Here is a 15,047-nt window from a genome sequence, read left to right on the forward strand (position 1 = left end):
GACGAAACTTTAAAGTTTTCGAGTACTCTCTCACCTTATCTAATTTGCATTATCATCATCACCTTGATAATCCAGATGTAACGAAAAGAATCACATTAAGTATGAGTAGTTAAGAGTAAGCCGGATGGTACGTATTAATGCACCACTGCAATCATGAGAACAGACTAAAAATGCATTCCATGCTAAAATGGTTTTGTTTGGTGTGTTTGTTGCTTAACGCACTCAGCAATATTCAAGCTATATGAAGACAGTCTGTGAAAATAACCGAGTCTGGACCAGACAGTCCAGTGATTGACATCATGAATATCGATCCACTCAATTGGGATACGATGACACCAATGAATGAACCAAGTCAGCGAGCCTAATCCTGTTAGTCGCCTCTTACGACAAACATAGTCGCCTTTTACGGCAAGCATGGGTTGCTGAAGACCTATTCTACCCCGTATCTTCACATGTCTCGAGGTTAAAATGGTGCGATGCCAGGATGTGTAAGAAACAGATAACTGCACTCGTACCTGTCAAATGCCACGCACCATCCGATCCCATTAGTTCCTTCTTACGACAAGCATAAGTTGCTGAAGATCAATTCTCCAAGCGATGTAATTCTACAGTAATGTAATGCACAGAAAAGATTGTCCCGAGCCTCTGTGCACTTCTGATTCATGACTTTTGTAATAAATATCGTAAGATTTCTGTTTAATGCACTCTGGGTTTTAGCTTGGAAGGTTGTACCTATTTTTTCAATATGGTCTGATCGTTTTTGTCTTTCTTCCATGCATTGAATAGTCGTAACACCCGTACGCTTTTGCATTATTTATTTGGAGAATAAGCATAGTCGCATAAGGATTTCATCAACGATTCTGAAACGGGATTGCAGATTCAAAATTCTCGTTTGGGATTTACATTAAATGGTACAGGGCCTTTGACATCCTTGCCACGAATGTTAAAACTACGTCACTTGAAAGCAATGTCAGAGCATGTGTTAAGTCAACGTTCCTCTATAACTTGCATGGCATCATTAGTTGAGTATCCCGTTCACTAGGGACACATATCGTCGCAACAGTCTTCTTTCTTGTCTCCTTTGTTTCTGGATGATTTAACTTCCGTATGGTCTCAACTTAAACTTCATGGGAAATGTGGAAATGACATTGTGTAAGAAATACGTCACAAGCATTGCCCATTATACCATGGCATAGAATCGTCGTGTAGCTCTCGTAAATAACTTTTCTTCAGTCAGACCTAAACATGTGTCGGTGTCTTTGTTTCAGATGTCTTGCAGCATTCATGTCCTCAGAGGAGCATTCAAGTGGTTTTATGGTGGACATGTTGGGGCGTTTCCTGATTTGGCGCATTGGTGAGAAAAGTGGTGTCCGGTGCGGGGCCCACGTTTTCGTTGTGCCGTATGTTCCCATGTTGTTTTTGGTGAGCGATTGTCTTACCTTTGCGTGTGTTTGTAGGGGAGGCCGAAGGTAGAGCTGGATAACTTCTTTTCGCCAACACCTGGTGCCAAGACTTTTTATTATGACTCAAACACATGCTTACTGAATTTGCTGTAATCGGAGAATGGATTCTGCCTTCAGTTGAGATTTCACAGTATAATGGACATTTCATTTTCGCTTTAATTTAAGCAGTGTCACGAGATTGAGGAAGTATGTTGCTCATAAAATAATATAGACTATATGGACAGATGTCACAGCCACACCGAACCAACCCAATCTCTCTCGCAATGTGATGTAATTGAAATTATGTTACAAACAGAGGCATTAAGCCCTACTCGCTCACTCACTCGACTGCGACAACTACAATTGACCATATCTGAATGAACAATAATCCACGTTTGCATTAATGATAAAAGGTAAGGTGAGAGCAAATATTTTCCACAATAGTTCATGTTTGTTGGAAGATTAACGTGAAAAACAGTTGCTGCAAATAAAATAATCAATGTCTTGGATGTATAGTTGAAAGGTATTCAGAACGCTGGAACTGTTTTGTTGTATGGTTAATGACAGGTAACTGTCATTCGCACCAGGTAGTGCGCCGTACTCTCGACAACATCAATCAAGTCATTAAACCATCTCCTCATAATTCTCAAGTGACTTCATTTCCTCATTAGTCTCAAGTGACTTCATTTAGAGGCATTTAGAAGTTGGTATGATCAAGGGATCTGAACAAGGGAGATAGTTCTATGGATATGCAACTTCCTTATTACAATGTATGTCCGAGGTTTCGGTGTAGATCCCAACACCGTTACCAAGCAAGTGATGAATGGAAATGTTAAGTAGGAAGGGTGTTATCTACATGTATGTAACACACGACAGATAATAACCAGCCTCGATTTTTAAACGAAAGTGATTAAGTTATAATTTCATCTCAGCAATATTTCAGCCATAACGTGACCGGAAAGTATTATACATAAATAACATCTTAAAACCTAAAATAAGTACAATATCACAAAGTCGTATATAAAACTAGTAGTAGACCATTAAAAGGTCATAACCATAACTCTCAGTACATTACAAAACAAAGTCACCAGTAGCTGAAGGTGGATAACCATACGAGGGACTATGGGAGCAGTACAATTGTTACCTCATTGGACACCAGAAGGATTTGCATATTCCCTTCAGGTGTTGGTGAGTATTGACTAATTTAGGCGAACATTAAATAAACACATAACATATTTTATGATAAGGAAAGTGGCAGTAATAAAACGACTTTGAATGACGTTGTTTTACATATCCACATCAGGGGACAATCATTTCACACTAAATCAATCTCAGTTGTCAAATATTTTTTTTATTTTAATGCACAAAACACATAAATCAATCAAAAGTTACCAAAGAATTTATTTTCCTTTGAAAAACAAATAATGATATGAATGCTGACCTATTTAATAATATCCCTTGAAGGTGTTGTTTTGAATACTCATCCCTTGTGATGGACTAATCAACACAATCAAGCAGGTCATGCAGGACGGTGATTCTCTAGTCATAAGGAATACAGTATATCGGCTATGGCCAATACGACATCGTGGTAAAATGACCTCTGTAAATCTGGACTGACAACCAAAGTTGTAACCGACAGTTTGTTTAATTTCATGTAATCTATGTATACCCACTTGGGTGTCCCACTTCTTGTGCATTAAATCTAAGCACCGGCTTGTATTCGCTGTTTAGGATCAGATTTCACAGATGTTCTGAAAGGTGCTTTAGCTGCAACATCAGCCATTGTGTTACCTATGATTCTAACATGCCTGGGTAACCAACAAACCCGATGTCATGTTGGCCAGTAGCAAGGTCAAAAGTGGATTTTTGCAAAACTGATTTTTAGCAGCCTGAAGAACAAGAAAGGGAGTCTGGAAATATATAAAAATGATTATGATTTGATTGTTTACAAATGTGTTCTAATGCTCTTCGTTGACTCGGACGTACACAATGGAACAGTGATCTGGTAATCTTGATGACATCGTCCTGGATCCAATGATAGTGGTGCTGGTTACGGCGTCCCCATCTTTAGATGCATCTGTAAATATTGATTTGTATGTATTGTAAAAGTTTCTAAACTGATTACATTTTTGTTGATACATTAGTTGATCTGTTTAGGATTTCTAAAGCATAGGTAATGTTACCTAAACCTCTGGCTTTACTAACATGGTGGAGAAGACAAAATCTATATTTTCAAGATTTATTCTAGAAGCAGAAATATCAGATTTTATTCTTATTCAAAGTGGCGAAATAAGATATGTTTTGCTATTGCAGAGTTCCTCGTAAAGAGGATTAAAAACACAGTCATACGCTGGATTGGATTCAGTAGAATGCAATTAAGAAATCAACTGCAACGATAATGTAATGCAACGTTGTTTAGGAGACGGATCACCGGCCTCCACATACAGACTGTGAATCGGCGAAACTTTTGAAGGCTGCAAGAAAAGCCTTAGGCCTTGGTGATGAGCAAAATCGAGATTTTTTTTTCAAATTACCTTTCCAAGCCTCACAATAAATAATGAATGATGGAGCCGTAATCACGTTTAGAGCGGATCAGTTCTCTGTAGAATCGGTGGAGGGTTTTCTGATCCCCCCATTCCTTTGAATTTGAAACAACCATCAATAAATCAAGTGCCTTCAAGCATTTAATCTTTAAGTATTTTCTGTGGGACAGGAAAGGTCAAATGGTGATCGAAAATAATACCCTGAAACTTGGCTTCTTTTACAACTTTAAGTTCCGGATCTTTGTGCTTTTTATATTTTCTACAAAAATGTATATAGTTTGTCTTTAAATCCGTTTCCTAAAACCGGTTATTATAAAAGCAGATGCCCTTCCAATAACATTCATGTTTTTGCCACAACATATTACAATAATCCACAAAATAGCGGCCCATCAATTGAACTTATTTTGGAGACTTATTTTTATACAAAGACTAGCATCTGTTTTCTTGAAAATTACGCAGGGATTTAGCATTTACAATTTTGAACCTATTTAGATTACAAGTTAAGACTATAAGTTCAGACTCTTTCCTGCAATCATTAATAGTGTTAAACTTTGGTTTACGCGTGTGAGCATTCGCAGAGGACTTCGGAATACATCCATCGGTTAGTTAGGACCATCAATACAAATATCATGTTTCTACTTGCTAGTTCAAACAAATTCATGTAAAACATATTTGGCTTTTGTAACATCCCATTAAGATGGAGGTGGAACATCAGACGGTGTTACAGGTGGAGTGACCATTCTGATTCATTTAGTAAATTAGAAGAATATTAAACTGACAAGTAAGTGTCAAATGCAGGATGTAGATATGTGTGAGAACATTCATTAAAAATTCATAAATCGTTATTTAAGAAAAACGCATCTGGTAATATATTCTTTGTATTACCAACTGCTGACATTACTACCCCAAAGTGGGTTATGGCCATTCAAATCTCACATGATAAGGGAGCTGGTCATAAAGCGCCTGGAGATAAGAATGTCAAAGAGAATTTATTGGAGAAATACATTATACACTTAAAGTAAACACAATGTTCAATTTTACAAATACTGTTACAGCTTGAAGAGGGGCATTAGTTTTGTTTGCTTGCTGGTTAACGCCGAACTCGGCAATATTCCAGCCATATTACGGCGGTCTGTAAATAACCGAGTCTGGACCAGACAATCCAGTGATTTTCATCATGAGCATCGATCCACGCAGTTTGGATACGATGACATGCATCAACCAAGTGAGCGAGCCTGATCACCCCATCCCGTTAGTCGCCTCTAACGACAAGCATGGGTTGCTGAAGACAAATTCTAACCCACAAGCTTCAGAAGAGTGGTATTACCCCTCATTTCTTAAGTAATCATGATAACTAAATTATATGCTAAACCCAAATTATTATACCAATGCTTAGCACGTCTGCCCAGCTCTTCCTCACATGACTCATTAACTCATAATTTTATGAAAATGAACAATCCATGCAATGAGTTTACTCAGAGGTTGTTTATTTAATCCTTGTAGCCGCAATCACTGTATGGATTGTAATAAAACATGGTGACCAACAGTATGATAAAAACTCAACAAAAGTTCCTGTGACACAAATATTTTAGTGTATTTATCAAACAAGTAAAGTTTGGTTTTCAATATTGTAGCACATGTATGGAATCAAGTCACAAAAACGCAACTGCTACAGAAAAGCATGTATTCCATGCAAAAGTTGACTTTCATGCAAGCCCCAACCATTTCACTACCCAAGAATAGGTATAAAAACATGTGCGTTAACGGGATTCCATATGCATTGTTTAGCATCGTGCTGACAACAACCACTCAGAAAAACAACAAAATTACTCAATTATTCAACATTACGAAATGCCACGCCTGTCCGAAAATGAGCCATTGGTAAGCTTGAAGCAGGATCGAGTCAACGTGATGTTGCAAGACAATTTAACGTCCACAGAAACACCATCTGGTGTTTATGGCAACGTTGGCCACAGACGAATGCAGTCAGAGACCATCTTCGGAGGGGCAGGCCACGCGTAACCAATAATCGACATGACAACTGGATTCTAACAACACACCTACGAAGTCGGTTCCAGCCAGCAACAGTGACTGCGAAGAGCATCCCTGTCCTTCGACGAATATCATCACAAACCGTACGTCGTCGACTTAAATGTGCAGGGATTGTCGCAAGAAGACCCGCCAGACGTCCCATTTTGACAGGAAACCACCGTCAAGCACGTCTACAGTGGAGCAGACAGCGTCTTCGCTTGACGGCCATGCAGTGGGGACAAATTCTATTCACTGACGAGTCTCGTTTTCACCTCAGCCACAGCGATGGACAGATTCGAGTGTACCGACTTCGAGGTGAACGTTACGTCAATCATTGTGTCATGGAAGAAGATCGGTTCGGGGGCGGCAGCGTTATGGTATGTGAATGGATTACAGCAAGACAGAGGACCCTTTGGATAGTTGTAGCGGGAAATCTCAATGAACACGGATACCGCGACGAGATCATCGGCCCTGTTGTTCTACCGTTTTTGGGTCGTCATGGCCAGGCATGACCTTTCAACATGACAACGACCGGCCTCATATTGCTCGACTTGTTTCGGATTCTCTTCAACTAAACAACGTGAATGTCATCCCCTGGCCGGCTCGCTTCCCTGATCTCTCACCAATCGAGCACATGTGGGATGAGATGGATCGGCTCCTTCGACGTCAACAGACACTCCAGACCTGTCAGACCTATTACCTTTGTGCCTGTAAGGTATGCTGAAAGTTTGGAGTCAGCATGGACTGCTGTCAAGAATGTGTTAGTTATTACCATGAACGTCTCCTATGAATATCTTTGGAGAAGTAGACTAAGCCCCCATCAACAAACACAATATTAAACTTGTTCCCGTGAACTAGTGCAAATCGGAGGATCTCATCTCTTTGTTCTTCGGTGTGGTCTGCAAATGCCCCGTTAACTCTGATCGCGTCGTCTCCTCCATTCATGAATGCCTACCAATGCTGTCCTCACATATCGAACTGTTCTTCTTCGTAAACAATGAGGTTTCAGGCAAACTGTCAGCTCTTGTATCAGTCATATCCAAACTGGACTCTTCTGGGTAGTGTTGGTCACTTCTGCAAAGTTCACAAGTAAGTGAGGTTCACAACATTTTTTTCACATTTTAGCTCAAGCACCCTTCTTTTCCTTAGTCAAATTCTGCCTGTCAGCTGTCACTTTAGGAAGTATTTAAGATCTGTACTGAGACAACAAATTATTAAAGTGCTTCTCTGTTGCAGCTTGATCAGACAGTGAACATAGGATTTTTAGAGGATTTGATGTCCAATGTTTTGTTGGTAAGTATCGGCTTCCTTTGACGTTTTCTTTAAACACCTGTCGAAGTCTAAAAGCACCATTTTGAAGGTATCTAGCGTTGTGATACTTGACTCATATGCCATATTTCTGAATCCTGACTACCACAGATTTCCTTCATCGTCAGCCACATGATAACTACCAAAATACTACCATGTAGCCATTGTCATTGCAGGGCGATCGGGTAGCCTAGAGCTTAAAGCGTTCGCTCGTCACGCCGAAGACCCGGGTTTGATTCCCGACATGGGTACAATGTGTGAAGCCCATTTCTGGTGTCCCCCGCCGTGATATTGCTGAAATATTGCTAAAAGCGGCGTAAAACCATACTCACTCACTCACCCCATTGCCTTTGCTGCCGGTAATACTCCAGCTGCCTGCATTTGTGACAGTCCCAGTCGCCTTGTATTCCAATTTCTAACAGTCAATTCCTTTGGCATTCAATCAATGTCGTTTCTTTTTCCAACATTAAAAAGTGCAACAGATTTGTTAACCCCACTCATACTATCAAATATCAACTTATAATCATGCTACTGAGATACACAGAGTTCTGTCTCTGGTCTGAATATTCTATTGTCGGAATCATACAGTTCAGGGCGGTCAGGGGCGGTCGGGTAGCCTAGTGGTTAAAGCGTTCGCTCGTCACGCCGAAGGCCCGGGTTCGATTCCCGACATGGGTACAATGTGTGAAGCCCATTTCTGGTGTCCCCCGCCGTGATGTTGCTGGAATATTGCTAAAAGCGGCGTAAAACCGTACTCACTCACTCACTCAGGGCGGTCACTTTGCAGATCTCCAGTAGCCTGCTCAAGATAGCTACAACTCGATTTCAGCTTTTCAGTCCACTTCAACAAGTCTGATATTCTGTCAGAGCTTTACTACAGTTCCAGTTTCATAGATGTTCTTTCGTTCCTCAAGGAGGATGTGTTTCTTAATCGATTGTACTCTTGTTTGTACATCAGTGGGTTTGTGTCTAATTTCTTAGTTGGTCAGGTCTACATTTGCCCTTACCATTTGCCAAGGTGGTGATGACAAAGGTTTGATGCGAGCTATATCTTGAAGGTAAACTTTGGCAGCAGAAATTGCAGATTTCATTCTTATTCCATGTGGTGGAATAAGAGATGCTGTCTTATTGCAAACATCTACGTAAAATGTATTAAATACGAAGTCAAAAGCTTGATTTGACTGATTGGAATATAATTTAGTGATGTATTGTGAGGATAATTTCAGGGATAGTTCCTCTGCTTCCACATACCTACTATGAATGGTAGAAGTTCTCAAGACTTCAGGACAAAGCCTCAGGTGATAATGATGGATGGTATCTAGATTTTGTAAATTACTTTTACATGCTCTACCACAGACGATGGAGTCGTAATCAAGTTTTGAACGGCTCAGTGACCTGTACAAATGTGAGAGGGATGTCTGATCCCCTTCTCAATTTGAATAAGAAATAAATGCAACAAATCGAGTCTCGTCAGGGATTTAAGGTTTTTAACATGTGGTATGAACGTTAAATGGCTGTCAAAGATGAGTCCCAATCTAGAGGAGCCACACAAAAATAGTTCAGGGTCCTTATGCAGCTATTTTCTGCAAAAATGTATACAATTGTATTTTATTTACAAAATTTAAACCCGTTTTCAAGGAACCACTTGTGAGTTTTCTTTAGACTGCTTCTCTATTCTATGACTTCGACCCTAACACATTTCTATGTTCAAAACATGAAAAAAGCAATATTTTCACCGACAATCCACTTATCGAAATCAAACCTTGCACTTCACCTTTCCTAGTTGTGTAGACTGTGCCCCCAATTGAAAAAAAATCCATAAAGTAGTTTTTAAGTTATAGGTCGCACAAATGCTGAAGTAAATAAATATACTATGCTCGATACATTAAAAAAAATCACATTATTTTCAGAAAATAACATATCACAATAAATCTTGGCACTGTACCTTTTCTGTTTGTATCGAAACCGTTCCCTAAATTTGAAAAGAATCCATGAAGCAGTTTGCTGGTAAGAAGTCGCGCCAATGTTTCAGTAAAATACTTTTAAGTGAAAAAATTAAAAAAAGCTGTACTTATTCAGAAAATACAAATATTGAAAACAAACTTCGCACTGCACCTCTCCTATTGGTCTGAAGACTATACCCAACAATCAGAAAAGAATCCAAGGAGTAGTTTCAAAGTTGTAAGTCGCACAAATGTTGAAGTAAAACATTCTGAGTTCACAACATATTCTTTTCAGAAAATACACATATCAAAAGCAATCCCTGCACTGCACCTCTCCTATCATCCTATCAATATGGAAACTATTCCCTACATTAGGTTGTCCAAATAATGTTCTTGGAGGGACGGACAGACGACATTCCTTGGTATGACTTTATACCCCTGCCCTTTTTGGCCGGGGGTATAATAATGCTACAGACAAATAAAATCATCTTACAGTGTTAACCCACTCGGACTTGCAACTGCCTGTCAGTTAAAAAATGACATGTGAAGACGTAAACGACCTCTCAAGCCAAAGTCACGTAAATCCTTCAAAATGTCATGCTTCCAGGTAGTACTGTATGCTTTCTCAAGTTCGAAGAAAATTGTTACGACGTGTTTATATACTATAAAGCATTTATAATAATCTTTCTACACTACTAATCATCAATTGTACTTCTATATTTCCGGAATATTGAATATTTGTAATAAGATTATTGGTTTCCAAATACCAAACTAATCTATTGTTAAACATTCGTTCCATGGTTTGCAAACTCAACTGGTTAAAGATATAGGGCGGTAATTTGAGGGACTCAATTTATAGGCTGGGTCTTTATGCCACGAATTGGGAACATTCCCTGACGTCCATATGTGGTCAATTATATCTAAAAGTGTCGCTGGTAGTGATGCAGACAAATGCTCCAGTAATTGATTGTGGATATTATCTTCACCCGCTGCTATATTATAAGATTGCCCAAGAGCAGTATGAAGCTCCTGTAATGAAAACACTTCATTGTAATCTTCACAGTTATTAGAATCAAAATTCGCTCTTTTTCTGTTTTTTTCCGATATCTCTGAAACTCAGGGACATAATTTGATGAGGAAGAATATTTGGCTAGAGTCTCGCCAAGTTTATTTGCAATGTCAGAGTTATCAGTTATTAAGGTGGTGTACAGACGATTTTGAACCTTTGCCTTGGACATGGGTGTGCGTGAAATAAGTTTGAAATCATTGTTCCTCCAAGTTTTGCGCTTATTCTGTTTAAAAGCAGGTCATGTCTAGTATTGTCCCCCTGTGTAACAAATAATCCTATCATAATCGATGTAACTATCATCAACCAGCCAACTCATTGCTGAGTATTCTTAATATTGGCTAGTATTGAGGACAACCACCAGTAGCTAAAGTGACGTAAATCCTGCTGGGGTATCATGCAGGAAGCCGAGGTACTGTAAGTCCCCATGATCCGCAGCGAGGTAGCCCAGCTTTGGTTACTGGTGGCCTACAGCTAGTGTTTTAAAATGTATAGTTTTAATATTGGGAGGGGGGTAATTTTCGTTAGCGACAGGTATTTGTTTTCTGTCACTGCTTCCAGAACACGCAATGATTTTCTATGGAAGGTAGAGCCGAACTATTAATTGTATAACTACACTTATTATGGGAAATGAACCATGGACCCGTGAAGATCCGGGGTAGAATAGGTCTTCAGCAACCCATGCCGTAAAAGGCGACTATGCTTTGTCATAAGAGGCGACTAACGGGATCGGGTAGTCAGGCTCGCTGACTTGGTTGATGCATGTCATCGTATCCCAATTACGTGGATCGATGCTCATGATGTCAATCACTGGATTTTCTGGTCCAGACTCGATTATTTACAGACCGCCGTCATAGCTGGAATATTGGAATAGTGCGGCGTTAAACAACAAACAAACAAAACACGTCTAGCGAACACTTGTAGTTAAGGAATAGATCCTGAGGACAAACGTATTCTTCAATTTATCAGGAACAAATTATCTTTTTACAAATATTCGAGCCCACCCCAACATCCAGTCACAGCTGCCTCTTCTCCACAGACCTATTTTGGAGCTCAACTGGTTCTGTTTTAATGCAGTGGAAGCTGTACTCTTCCGACATGTAGGTATGTATGAACCATGATGATGGCACTCAATCCCACACGTCAAACCACGCATTTGTACACGTGACTAAAGGTGTGATGAAGTCCCAAATGATACAGTGTCATTTATGCTAGACCAAAGAAGCACATGGCAATGTCTTCTTACTTTAACTGCAACCTATTTTAGTCGCATATCCTCTATAATTATGGCACAAAATTGGAATCTCATCCTGTTGCAAACATGATACACTATTAACCAAAATAAACGCCTGCAGTTTCACGTGTATTGTAGGAAAAGAAAGTTGTAAGCTCTATTACATGTTGTGTAAATTTTTTTGGGGGGGTTTGAATTGTTGATACAGCAGATTGATTTTTGTATTAACAACGTATCTATCCTCATATTCTATTTTATCAAGGCTACGTGTTTAATTTTGACATATTGCTTAGGCTTTCGCAACACTGAAAAGTTCTCTTCTCATCTAAAGATTGATTTGAACAATAAAACAAAAGAGAGGTAATCTGGAATATATGAGTGAGTGAGTGAGTTAAAATATAAAGTTAAAATCGGCAGTATTTCAGCCATATCGTGACTATCAACTGGTATACAAAAATACATTTAAACTGTAAAAGTCTGTCAACAAAGGACAGTAAAATTACAAGAATATCACAGATTGTTATTTAAAACTTGCACATAACCATACAAATATATCCCTATATATACGAATATGTTATAACAAAAGGGCTAAATATCGCCAATAACTGAAGGTAGATCACCACACTAGTGGCCATGGGGACTTACAGTTCTTTTGCAACCTGCATGGACCCCAGTCGGATTTACATTATCCCTTCAGGTGGCGACAATTTTTTACACATTTAGCCAAACATTAAAACAACACCTATTCTTCGATTAAAAACGTGGTAGTAATAAATATACTTCGATTAGTGTAGCCTCTCAAGGGGGACAATAATTTTACACTACTTCAACATCCTCCGAGGGCACAGCCACAAAAATCAAATTTATTTTACCAATAATAAAAAACACTTTATTATGTACAAAGCATATAATTCAAAATGTATGTAAAAATTCAGTTTCGTTAATAAAAAAAACGAGCACGGATATAAAAAAGATCCTTTATGGGTGAAACCTTGAAATAATGGTTAAAAAACGTAGATTTCCCAAGTATCGTGCTGACTCAAATATAGCCACTTAAAGTTTATATTTTTCGGATATGAAGTCTGTAGCTTTTCTATAGCAGTTTAGCATATCCTGAAGTAATACCATTGTTGACTGAAAATAGCGAAAAAGAACATTAGGCATAAGACCTTGAGAGTACTTCATGTCAGTTAGGAAGCGACCATCTTCTGGGGTAGCTGACATAAGCTCACCATGGAACTTCTTACCGGGTGAGCTGTAAATGCTATCTTGCGACATATTTTATGAATAAATCGTATTGGATTGTGAATAGATTTCGCATTTGGAAAAACATGTTCGGAAAGTAGTTCTCTGCGGACAGACCGACAGACGGGCTGACACGCTGATTCCATTATGACCCCTAACTTCGTTGCGGGGCTACAATGAACTAATAATCTGATGAAAAGATATTCACGAGTTTTTTCGAAAGGAATTCATAAATAGATATTTACTCATTTAGATGTTTGATACCTGTAAATTACAAAATGGCGACTGTGGATTCTTGGATTTCTGAATGAGGTTACAATACTGTACGTTGTGCTTATCATCCACACCATTTTCGTAAAGAGCACTTATTAGTATGGTAAATAGTCTTTCGTCCACCTGTAGGTTTAATTATCCAAATTTCGACCAATCAGAGGATTCCATACCGTTGGAATTGTAATACAATGTGCTTTGTGTGCAAAAATATATCGAACAACTAAATTTCGACCAATCAGATACCTCGGTTATATTGCCATGATGGTAAGAAAACCTATTAGGTTGAGTCCTGAAATACGTTGTATCTAAATAGTATTTTCCAAAATTGAACGAAATCTCTGAACATCGATTAATCAGCTCTGCAGATGCCCTTTCCGTTTCCATGGAAGCAAGGTAGTAACGTAAATAAACGTCATATTGTATAGTGTCCCTAGATACAACTTTGAACCAAGATTTAACAAAATCGTCAGTTATGACCCATAAAGAAAACCTGTAAATAACGACCAGGTTGTCGTTGTTGAGAGGTTGTTGGAATATGAAAGGTGTAGTGCACTTACGCAAGTTCAATGGCTCTACTTTTTGTTGTTCCTGAGAAAACGCACACAGTTGATGGAACCTATTACGATTAATTAGTCTTCACCTTAGTCGGTACTTGTAGGCCACGGAACTTTTTGTACAAACGAAATACAATTTAGGTGCAAACAGTATAAAAAACAACACATTCCTTTGCATTTTTATTTTAAAAAAGCCGTTTAATATATACTCTTCAAAACAAGAAACTTGACACTGACTTTCAAAATGTAATATAATGCGATTGTTTCAAAATAGGACACAGAAACCATAATTGAAACACTGTTTGAAGATCAATGTACACAATGTTCAAAACATTAATCGTGTCACCTAGACAGACACACGTACACGATACAGTAAATGTCACAGGGGTACAGAAAATGTCGGTATGGGTTGTGCCCACCACGTGCATCAATCACCGCTTGACACCGACGACCCATAGATACAATCAAGTTGTCAATAACACGCTGTTTGGATGTGCTGCCATTCATGCTGAAGTGCATCAAGAAGCGCCGGAAGTGTTTGGGACGGTGGATTCCTTCTGCGAACGCGTCGAGCCAACTCGTCCCGCAGATGCTCAATCGGTGACAAATGTGGTGACCGGGCTTGCCAAGGTAATATCTGGATTTTGTTGCGCTGTAAGAAGTCCTGACAAACACGTGCAATATGCGGTCGAGCGTTGTCCTGCTGGAACTGTCCGCCATGAACGTTGACGTGAGGGAGAACGTAAGGCTGTAGGATCAAGTTTCTGTAACGCACACCTATCAATGCACCTGCCACATGCACGAGAGGCGTCCTACCACCGTGATGAACTCCGGCCCATACCATGACACTCCCGCCGCCAAATGGGACAACCTGCTGCACACATTTGGGGGCTTAACGTTCATCCCGACGTCTGTAAACACGTGCGCGCGCATCAGCACGTGTGAGAAGGAAACGGGACACGTCAGTAAACAGTACATTTCTCCACCTTGCACGTGCCCATCTTATAACCCTCTGTTGGCACCAAAGCAGACGTTCCGCCAGATGACGTGGGGTCAATACATGACGTCGAACAGGTCTTCGTGCAAAAAGTCCAGTCTCCCTCAGTCTGTTGCGTACCGTTTGATCTCTTCTGCGTACCCCCAGGGATCTGTGTGGTTTTAGACGTGGCTGTGGTAGTGCGGTCTCGGAGGTGTCGCAGCCGAATGTATCGATCTTGTGCTTGGGTTGTCACCCTTGGTCTTCCTGACCTTGGTCTGTCGACAGCTCTGTTGGTGTTGTTGTATCGGGTCCACAGTGCGGAGATCGTCTGTCTGGATACGCCAAAGTGCCTGGCCACTTCTTGCTTAGTTGCTCCAGCTTGTAATCTCCCAATGGCGTTGTTCCGTTGAGCTGCATTCAGTCTTGGCA

General features: G+C 39.7%; 1 protein-coding gene across 1 annotated transcript in view; it reads left to right on the forward strand.

Annotated features, from left to right (window-relative positions):
- Window positions 1-15,047, forward strand: part of LOC139446526 (guanylate cyclase soluble subunit beta-2-like) — a 94,577-nt gene that overhangs the window by 23,094 nt on the left and 56,436 nt on the right. Inside the window, exons 5-6 of the mRNA XM_071227829.1 lie at window positions 1,269-1,422; window positions 7,253-7,309. Coding sequence (XP_071083930.1) covers window positions 1,269-1,422; window positions 7,253-7,309 — 211 coding nt within the window. The remainder of the gene's footprint in view (window positions 1-1,268; window positions 1,423-7,252; window positions 7,310-15,047) is intronic.

The sequence above is a fragment of the Haliotis cracherodii genome, unplaced genomic scaffold, assembly GCF_022045235.1.
Source record: "Haliotis cracherodii isolate W230 unplaced genomic scaffold, xgHalCrac1.p SCAF_6, whole genome shotgun sequence".
Lineage (NCBI taxonomy): Eukaryota > Metazoa > Mollusca > Gastropoda > Lepetellida > Haliotidae > Haliotis > Haliotis cracherodii.